Raw genomic sequence first — 10,261 nt, 5'->3', positions numbered from 1 at the left:
CCCTCCCTCCATACTGGCCACACCCACCCTGATTATGACCACGGGCCGAGCACCCCCACCCCCCGGCTCGGAACAGCACGGTGAAGCAACGGCGAGCCTGGTGAGTGGCGCCGCGGGACCCCCACCCCCACCCACTCTTCAGACGGAAATCATTGTACAGAACTCACCCAGCGGGTAAGTGAATAATTTTACTATTCCTCTACTTTTTTATCAAAGGCAGCCTTTGAACCATTTGGCAGGTGCGCTTCCACGCACTCGGCCTTTTGCCGATCGGCATGATCTGTTTCCATTTAAACTTATTTTAAACAAATGGAAACTTCATTCGGACCGGGAAATGCCGAATGAGTGGAAAGTGTACAAGTCCGCGTTTTACGAAGTCGGAGTTGGCTTCAATTCAGGATTGAACCAGGTATTATAGCTCAATCTATAATAGTTATACTTTTGAAAGTATAGTTCAATCCTAAATTGATCTCAATTCTGATTTGGTAAACCCCGCTCTAAGTGACATCATTTAAGTATGCCTTGTCCATCGGCATGATTCTGTTTCCATTTAAACAAATGGAAACTTCATTCGGACCGGCAAATGCCGAATGAGTGGAAAGTGTACAAGACCGCGTTTTACGAAGTCGGAGTAGGCTTCACTTCTGGATTGAACCAGGTATTATAGCTCAATCTATAATAGCTATACCTTTGAAAGTATAGCTCAATCCTAGACTGATCTCAATTCTGATTTGGTAAACCCCGCTCTAAGTGACATCATTTAAGTATGCCTTGTCTTTTTTCGATGACTTAAAGCAGCTCCTCAGTTGAAAATAACCTTTGTGTAGTTTTTTACTATCCTATAGGAAGTAATGTATTCGGTCAAAATTTTCGATTTTCTGTTTTTAGTGCCAAAACATGTTTTGAGGTCCCTAGAATATAACGTCTATTGAAATAAATTGTGAAATTCATGTTATCTTGTGTTTCCTCTTGTTAACACGGCGATTACAAATGAATATTGAACTTCCTATTCTTAACATGCAAAATACAGATATGTTTTATAATTAAAAAATATTGTAATTAAATATATTGTGCAAAATGTATTTGATCAAAATATGGCTACTAGAGGCTTACAATGAATCCATAAAAAAAAGTAATATTTAGCTAAGATAGATATCAACATCACTATTCAGTCTTACCTATTTTGCCGTTCATCTTAATTTTCTATAACCTTAGGTGTACTATCTGTTTGTCTGAGTTTGAAGATTCAGAGGATGTGAGGTGAGTAAGCCTAGCTGAGTGATGAAGATAACATTGAGAAGTGTACTATCTGTTTGTCTGAGTTTGAAGATTCAGAGGATGTGAGGTGAGTAAGCCTAGCTGAGTGATGAAGATAACATTGAGAAGTGTACTATCTGTTTGTCTGAGTTTGAAGATTCAGAGGATGTGAGGTGAGTAAGCCTAGCTGAGTGATGAAGATAACATTGAGAAGTGTACTATCTGTTTGTCTGAGTTTGAAGATTCAGAGGATGTGAGGTGAGTAAGCCTAGCTGAGTGATGAAGATAACATTGAGAAGTGTACTATCTGTTTGTCTGAGTTTGAAGATTCAGAGGATGTGAGGTGAGTAAGCCTAGCTGAGTGATGAAGATAACATTGAGAAGTGTACTATCTGTTTGTCTGAGTTTGAAGATTCAGAGGATGTGAGGTGAGTAAGCCTAGCTGAGTGATGAAGATAACATTGAGAAGTGTACTATCTGTTTGTCTGAGTTTGAAGATTCAGAGGATGTGAGGTGAGTAAGCCTAGCTGAGTGATGAAGATAACATTGAGAAGTGTACTATCTGTTTGTCTGAGTTTGAAGATTCAGAGGATGTGAGGTGAGTAAGCCTAGCTGAGTGATGAAGATAACATTGAGAAGTGTACTATCTGTTTGTCTGAGTTTGAAGATTCAGAGGATGTGAGGTGAGTAAGCCTAGCTGAGTGATGAAGATAACATTGAGAAGTGTACTATCTGTTTGTCTGAGTTTGAAGATTCAGAGGATGTGAGGTGAGTAAGCCTAGCTGAGTGATGAAGATAACATTGAGAAGTGTACTATCTGTTTGTCTGAGTTTGAAGATTCAGAGGATGTGAGGTGAGTAAGCCTAGCTGAGTGATGAAGATAACATTGAGAAGTGTACTATCTGTTTGTCTGAGTTTGAAGATTCAGAGGATGTGAGGTGAGTAAGCCTAGCTGAGTGATGAAGATAACATTGAGAAGTGTACTATCTGTTTGTCTGAGTTTGAAGATTCAGAGGATGTGAGGTGAGTAAGCCTAGCTGAGTGATGAAGATAACATTGAGAAGTGTACTATCTGTTTGTCTGAGTTTGAAGATTCAGAGGATGTGAGGTGAGTAAGCCTAGCTGAGTGATGAAGATAACATTGAGAAGTGTACTATCTGTTTGTCTGAGTTTGAAGATTCAGAGGATGTGAGGTGAGTAAGCCTAGCTGAGTGATAGAGATAACATTGAGAAGTGTACTATCTGTTTGTCTGAGTTTGAAGATTCAGAGGATGTGAGGTGAGTAAGCCTAGCTGAGTGATGAAGATAACATTGAGAAGTGTACTATCTGTTTGTCTGAGTGAAGATTCAGAGGATGTGAGATTTTCCTACCATATTATTTATTTATGGAGCTTTTTTCCCAAAGGATTTGCAATTATACATAGAATACAGATGAAAGGAACATTTATATATATAAAAAACAAAAGAAATAATAACACTTTTATCTACCTATAGAGGTAAACTCTGTAGCCAGGTAATAGCTTCTGAACTAAGAGTTTTGATATCCTTAATATTTCCCTTGATTGACAGAAATGGACAGTCATTAAGGATATGATTGGTAGTCTGTTTATGGTGCCCACACTCGCAGCTTTCCTCATCAGTCAGCCTCCATTTGAACAGACATGGGTTACATAAACATACATAGTTTAGATTTAGGACATAAATAACCATATAATTTATTGACGGAACGATAGTGAGGTCTATGTGTTACCTCGACCTTTTTGCAGTTGGTGTAGATTTTTATATTTTTGAATGATTGTTCCACTATAACTCGCGATTGCCTGGTCCACATAGTTTAATTAACCATATAATTTAAGGATTAACGAGATGTGATTTTTCTCTCACAGGCGACTCCCCTGCATGCATTTATTCCACGTAGAGTGTGTCGACCAGTGGCTGTCGAGTAACAAGAGGTGTCCGATCTGTCGGGTGGACATCGAGACCCATCTGAACAAGGACCTGTTGCAGCCCACCTGGTGAAATCTGACGTCATAACTCTTTGAACTTTTTCATTAGAACGGCAATTAAAAATTGAATTTTCGACCTTTTAAAGTTACTTTTTCGTAGTTTCAAACTCAGATTTGGGTTTTTCACTACTTTTTACGTAGGAATTGACCATTTATTAATAATTTTTACCCATTTGCAACTCCTCCATTAACGAGATGTGATTTTCCTCTCACAGGCGACTCCCCTGCATGCATTTATTCCACGTAGAGTGTGTCGACCAGTGGCTGTCGAGTAACAAGAGGTGTCCGATCTGTCGGGTGGACATCGAGACCCATCTGAACAAGGACCTGTTGCAGCCCACCTGACATACTGCACGCTGCTGGACCATGGCCGGGCCTCTCGTGGGCGTGGACAAGCTCAGGTAACACTACGGTGATTAGGCGGCAACATAAGGGTTGATATGTGGCAGCCCGGGAAGATGAAGGAACTTCTGGGTTGATACAAAGCAACCAGTAAAGATAGAAGAAGGAGTTGATACTATGCTACACGAAAATTGGTACAGTCAACTCAAAAAGATGAAGAAACTCCAGAGTTGAGGGTTAACCCCCCAAAATAAAGTCTGGAACTGAACATGTGGCAAACCTTGAAAATAAAGCAAAATTCGGGTACAAAAGGAATCCTTCAAGATAAAGAAGCAATAGCAACATGATTTCCGATATAAGGCAACCCTTCAAGATAAACGTACTCCAGGGTTGATGAAAGAATAAGATACCCGTACAAGTTTGAAAAAAATTAACTACCTACATTGTACTCAAGCTTAAAACCGTGCAAACTTACAAGTCCATGAAAAGTTCTCAATAAATTACACAACACCAAAATACACACTTCACTAAAAATACACAGTTGTGAAAAAGATTTTAAAAAGGTATTTGACTTGTTTGTGGAGAATGAAGAACTTTATCTCTTCTCCAACTTGGTCTACCTAATGAAAGAGCAACTTTATAATTCATCAACGTGTTCCGAGTTTTTTTTTTTTTTTTTTTCTTCTTCTTCTTCTGCTCGCTTGATTTTCTGGGTTATAGTTAGGTTTTCGTTGAACAATCCAGTATCCAACTTATTGAATCTTCCTATGTTTATTAACAATTGAGTTTTTTCTCCGCATAACCATATTTGCAGTATGTTTTGCATTTGACACAAATATTTGTTACTTCGAAAGCAATTTTATTAATGAATTTAAACCTTTTTTCCCCCCTCGTTGTTCCCTTGTTTGTTTTTTAGTTATGTGTGCTTGATGGACCTTTATGTGCCCGGGGCCATACTCTGTTGAACTCATTGAACTCAAAGTCAAACTGTTTGGATTATTTATTATGCAGTCCGGTTTAAAGAAAGCATTTTTTTTGTTTTTGTTTTGGTTTAAAACTTGGATTTTTTCAATGATCAACCAATCAAATATGCAGATTGCTTAATCCAAACGGTTTAATGTCAAGTTTAACTCAAAGTCCGGTCCCGAACATCCCTGTTTTAATTTCGAAATTTTGTTTGCAAAGTGCTTACGCTAACGTCAGGGGTGCGTTTCACAAAATAGTACTCGAAACGCCATGCCCAACAAAAAGCCACGCGTACGCGCTCGATTTTTTTTCTGTGCATGCGGCGCGCGGCATGAAATCGACCCCTGGCACGCAGTGTCAACTCGAGAGATTGCCTGTGTCCCATGCATTTACCACGCACCTAATGCTCGGGACCACAATCTCATACACGATCGTTTTTTTTTTTTTTTTTTTTTTTTCTGTGCATGCGGCGCTCGGCATGAAATCGACCCCTGGCACGCAGTGTCAACTCGAGAGATTGCCTGTGTCCCGTGCAATTACCACGCACTTAATGCCCGGGACCACAATCTCAGTTTAAACTCGGTTTAAGTTTTATTTTCGGATTAAACAATCTGATTGCTGAAAATTTTGATTTTTTTTTTTATTATTAACCAAACAACCTTAATCTAAGAGTTAAACCGTGTTGAAACTCTTTTGTGGTCCCTACCATTAAAACAAATAAAACTATTAGGTAAAGAAAATCCAAAGGTTCAACATACACAGTTAAATAAACTTTTCAGAATCTATTTTTTCCATACTTTGTCGATTTGGTTTTTTCTCTCGTGCTTTTTCTTAAAAAATAATTCTTATCTAAAAAATGTTGTTGTGTCCATTTACCTTACTCTCTGTTAGTTTTTTCCAAGTTACCTAAAAAATAATAAAAAATTACAAAAACAAAGATATGTAAATATAATAAAATAAATAAAACCATGTAATAAAAAAATACATTTTGTTCTATTTATTTGTCACTTTTTAGGCCTTGAAAAGTTCGATAGACGAAACTGCAACGTAGCGTAGGTCTTGTCGTCCCGAAATCGAAGAGAGGAGGTCAGGATACAGGATAGGAGAAAACCAGCTGTTCCGAGAACGAACCTTATCTGTTCAGAATAAAATCCGTCCCGGGCGGCAATCGAACCCGCGAATTTTCCAAGTTACCTAAAAAATAATAAAAAATTACAAAAACAAAGATTTGTAAATATAATAAAATAAATAAAACCATGTAATAAAAAATACATTTTGTTCTATTTATTTGTCACTTTCTAGGCCTTGAAGTTCGATAGACGGATTTACTGGTCTTATCGATCTTATCGTCCCGAAATCGAAGAGAGGAGGTCAAGATAGGAGAAAACCAGCCGTTCCGAGAACGAACCTTATCTGTTCAGAATAAAATCCGTCCCGGGCGGCAATCGAACCCGCGACCTAGCGCTCACCTTTAGGTTGGCAGGAAGCAGGAACCATTAGCGAAAGCGAATTCTACCCAAACCTTGGACTTCTACCTATAGGTACTTCCTGTCCCAGAAACTAATACATTCCCGGAACTTACCAAACTGAGGAGGCAAGGCTGTATTTCATGCATCGTCTGAAATGACCTTTATTTTTTTAAAAAATCTAGTGACTTTTCATTTTTGCAGATTGGCAACATGTTATTTTCCCGCCGTCTTGAATAATTTTCTTTTGTAAACATTTCGTCCCAGATTTTCAAATTTTGCCAGTTTTCCCGGAGGACTTTTCCTCTTTTTCCAGTCTATTTTGCGGAACTTTAGGTGTTTTTTCAAGATGTTAACGCATTCATATTCTTATTAGCTATGTGTGTTTTATTCAAGTGATTCACGAATCTAGTCGTCAAACTGTAGAAGAAAATGGTCCTGCAAAACACAGGTCGTTATCAGGCAGACCCTTCAAGGCAGAGATTTGATGGGGCTGGTACAAGGCAAGTTGTTATCTCAGTCCATTTTTCTACCTCAGGAAAAACATGTTTCAAGCTCACAATAGTCATCAAATAACAGGAAAAAAGTCTCATCTCTGATATCAAAATTGATAGGTTTCATGAGTGAACTTCAGACTTCATTCAGAGGGCCTTGATGGGACCCACAAAGGCCAACGGGTGGCCCAAATCTTCTTTATCAAAATCAGACAGTTCAGTCAAAAGTCATTGTACACCAAAGAGCAAAGGGAACAGAGTCGAGTGGTAACACACACCTGTTTGCTAAGGCCAACCACTCACTATCAGGTAGACCTGATGCCTGATGAAGACACACTATCAGGTAGACCTGACATCAGGTGCACCTGTCAGGTCTACCTGATAATGAGTTGCTGGTTTAAGTAGAAGGTCCAGGGTTCATCAGGAAAATAGGAAAAAAAATAAATAAATGATAATTTAATTACATCCTATTGATTATAGGTACCACTCCTACTATTACTTGAGAAAACAATGATCCTAGGTATGGGACTAAGTAAGCTTGTCTCTTCTTTCACAGTGGTAGATCTGAAGATGCACCTGATGTGCGAATAGCACAAGCTATTGACAATGATAACATTGATGTCAAGTATGGATTCAACCGAGTCAAAGATCATGGAGAGTACACAGGACTTCTTATCAACATCAATAGTGTATGTTGTATCAGATTTTTTTGTTTTTACCTAGACCTGAAGCCTTATAAGAAAAGGCTTATCCCTGCTCTAGGTTCTTTTGGGTGATTTTCTAATATGGAATGCTCTTAAGGATCAGTAAAAAAAAAAAAAAAAATGCATTATTCATCAAAGTAGATGAGTTTTTGTCTGGCTGGGGGATGTTGAACAGGGAATAGACCAGCTTAGTTTGACTGGGGACATCCACTTGTAAAATTTGTAGCCAAAATCAAATGTCAGCCCAAAACAATCACCCTATTTAAGGCTGATTGAGAGGCTGATGAAAAACTTCAATAATTGCAAGTAATTCCTTTTTTTTCTCCCTAGACTGAAATCCTGGATGAAGAAAAAAAGCTGGTCAGTGCCATGGATTATTACTTTATCAAAATGGATGCCTCCCGGTTCAAAATCACATTACCATTCGAGCCTTACTTTCATATTCTCACCAAAAAGGAGTATGTTCAGGAGGTATCAGCATTCTTGAGCAAGAAATACACAGGTCTCATACTGAGAATTGAGCAAGTTACCAAAGAAGATTTAGATTTGGTAAGTACAAGTACCCTGCTTAATAAAGTGGAGGGTGTGAGAGTGTGAGTTTTAATCCCAACTGAAGCATGGACTTTGTTCCTCATTTGTGAATGTGACCTCAAAATATCTGCCTCAGAGGCATAGTGGTCAAAGTGCTTGCCTGATAAACAGGAGGGTGCAGGTTCAATCTCAGCCAATTTATGGAATTTTATCCTCATCATTATTTGAGACTTCACAGTAATAGTAGGAGCCTATTGTTGAGGTAAAGGGACTTTGAAATTCCTATGTCCCATTTCAAACAGTACAAATGAACACTATTCATTATTCTTTCAGCCAAATCATCTCATAGGTCTGAAGCAGTTGTTTCTCAAGCTGTACTTCATCAATCAAGTAGACCTGCAGAAAGTAAAGCAGCAGCTGTTATCCGCTGTACGGAAGAACAAGGCTAAGGATGGACAGAATTTGATTTACATGGAAATGCTCACAGAGTCACTCATCAATAAACATGATGCTGGGGCTACGGTGAAAACTGTTGATCATATGGACAGTATACTAGATATCAGGTAGGTCTAAAGAGTTCTTTTACTCAGCAGTAGGCTTCTACTACTTTTATTTATTTATTTGTATAAATTTATGGGAATTCCCATTTTTACAATGGAAACTTATCATAATACAATACCTATAACATTAAAAACTAATACTTAAAATAATAAAAGTATGTACCTAGGTAGTAGATACACTATAAGTACATTGATTCAATTTTTAGTTCTACTTATTACTGTTGTGCTTCTGTTGGGATTGAAAGCGGTTTTCTATACAGACTAATGGCTTGCTGGGCCTAACTTAGTCCGTCTGTTGTGTTGTTCCTGTACCTACCTAAAATATCCATACAGCTGGCTTGGATCGCCAATAAGTAAATCAAGCACCAACTTACAAACCTAGTAGACCTATAGGTACCTACTCATTTTGAGAACTATGAACACAGTGATCATACCCATCGCTAGTGTAGAAAGCCAGCTCATCAACCTATTCACATTTAACAGTGAAAACCAATCTACATAATTATAACAGTCGCATAACTACTAACTACTTATAGCATTCCGTGTTGAATGATTAACTTTTTACAGCCTTTGGATTTTAGAATCTGTAAGATTGAACAGTGGTGAATGATCAAATAGGTAGAGGTACAGGAAATAAAATTACAGAGTAGGTACCTGCGGGCGGGGAGACTACTGATGCATCGTATGAACAGGGCTTTAGCAAGTTGCCAACCGAACAAAAAGTCACTAGAAAAAGTTAAAAAAAAAATCAAAACAAAAAACAGCTGTTCCTAATCCAAACTCCTTTCTTCTGCAAAATGGATTTTTTCAATTTTTGGAAAATGGAAATTTTACGTTTTAACGCCATTCAGAAGAGCGGAAATTAGTATAAAATTGAAGTTCACATTGTATAAATTATGAAAATTACCTTTAATATCTCCTTGGATTGAATCTTATCAATTAATTCGTCAAATTTCGTGGTCCCCACTGTTACAAAAACTTGTGATAACGCCATCTTGAAAAATTTCGATTGTTTTTATTTATAAAAAAAAAAAAAGAGGGAGAGAGAAGTGTTAATGAAAAATGTAATAACTCGTACAGGTTGGTAGCGCGTCTGCCTTGTAAGTGCTAGACCGCGGGTTCGATTACCGCCCGGGGCGAATTTTATTCTGAACGGATAATGTTCGTTCTCGGAAAGGCTGGTTTTTTTACTATCCTGTCTTCCTTTTCTGTCAGATTTCGGAACGATAAGACCTTAGCATTACAGTTCCCGCTATCAAACCTCTTAAAAAAAGAAGAAAATAATAGAAAGTAAAAAACATTTATGAAAAAAATACAGGCTCTCAACTGGTGCTCAAGCATCATTTCTAAACATCTGATTGGCCAAAATTTGCTCAAGACTGACTTAAGTACAAGAATTTTGTTCATAAATGTGGATGTCAATTAGGGCTTGGATTTTTTTTCCGATCAATCGATTTTTCCGAGTCCTAGTCCTGGTCCTGGTGTCAATGTGTTCCCCGGGCGTTGCTACTCAATTTATGCTCACAAACTCCCTCTTTCCTCCCCCCCCACCAGGTGAAATGGAGTACGACCCCCTTTTCATCTCGGAGAGTGAAATGGACGTGGACTCCCGAGACGGCCCTCCCGACACCCCTACCTCACTAGTGGGCCACAATATTTGGTCCTACCGCGGCCCCCCTGACGAGAGCCTAGGGTGGCCCCCACTAGGGGACCCGCTGCCTTTGTACTATGAAGCTGGGGGGAACCGGGGCCCCCCTCACCACCACCATCATCACCACCACCATAGGTAAGACTTAAAAGTACTCGTAATTTTGAAGTATTTCCGGTTTTTTTTTTTTTATATAGAGTGTATTGAAAGTCGGAAACTACATTTGTTACGAACATTTTAAGTATTCTCGCCACCTTCTCGCCCCCCTGATGACAGGCATACTACGG

General features: G+C 38.6%; 1 protein-coding gene and 2 long non-coding RNA genes across 3 annotated transcripts in view; 2 read left to right on the top strand and 1 right to left on the bottom strand.

Moving 5' to 3' along the window:
* Positions 1-2,464: 2,464 nt before the first annotated feature.
* On the top strand, positions 2,465-3,255 carry LOC113466646. Its single transcript, XR_003390986.1, has 2 exons — positions 2,465-2,535; positions 3,144-3,255. It is a non-coding gene; the product is annotated as an uncharacterized LOC113466646 (long non-coding RNA).
* Positions 3,256-6,324: 3,069 nt separating this feature from the next.
* LOC103507342 (DNA polymerase epsilon catalytic subunit A) overlaps positions 6,325-10,261 on the top strand; it is a 68,456-nt gene continuing 64,519 nt past the window's right edge. The window contains exons 1-6 of the mRNA XM_026822232.1: positions 6,325-6,540; positions 7,088-7,220; positions 7,566-7,784; positions 8,100-8,329; positions 8,908-8,912; positions 9,881-10,112. Coding sequence (XP_026678033.1) covers positions 6,470-6,540; positions 7,088-7,220; positions 7,566-7,784; positions 8,100-8,329; positions 8,908-8,912; positions 9,881-10,112 — 890 coding nt within the window. The 5' untranslated portion in view covers positions 6,325-6,469. The remainder of the gene's footprint in view (positions 6,541-7,087; positions 7,221-7,565; positions 7,785-8,099; positions 8,330-8,907; positions 8,913-9,880; positions 10,113-10,261) is intronic.
* LOC113466645 lies at positions 8,868-9,349 on the bottom strand. Its single transcript, XR_003390985.1, has 2 exons — positions 9,234-9,349; positions 8,868-8,910 (listed from the first exon to the last, which is right to left on the bottom strand). It is a non-coding gene; the product is annotated as an uncharacterized LOC113466645 (long non-coding RNA).

The sequence above is a fragment of the Diaphorina citri genome, unplaced genomic scaffold, assembly GCF_000475195.1.
Source record: "Diaphorina citri unplaced genomic scaffold, Diaci psyllid genome assembly version 1.1 scaffold306, whole genome shotgun sequence".
Taxonomy (NCBI): domain Eukaryota; kingdom Metazoa; phylum Arthropoda; class Insecta; order Hemiptera; family Psyllidae; genus Diaphorina; species Diaphorina citri.
This window is presented reverse-complemented; position numbering and strand designations above follow the sequence as displayed.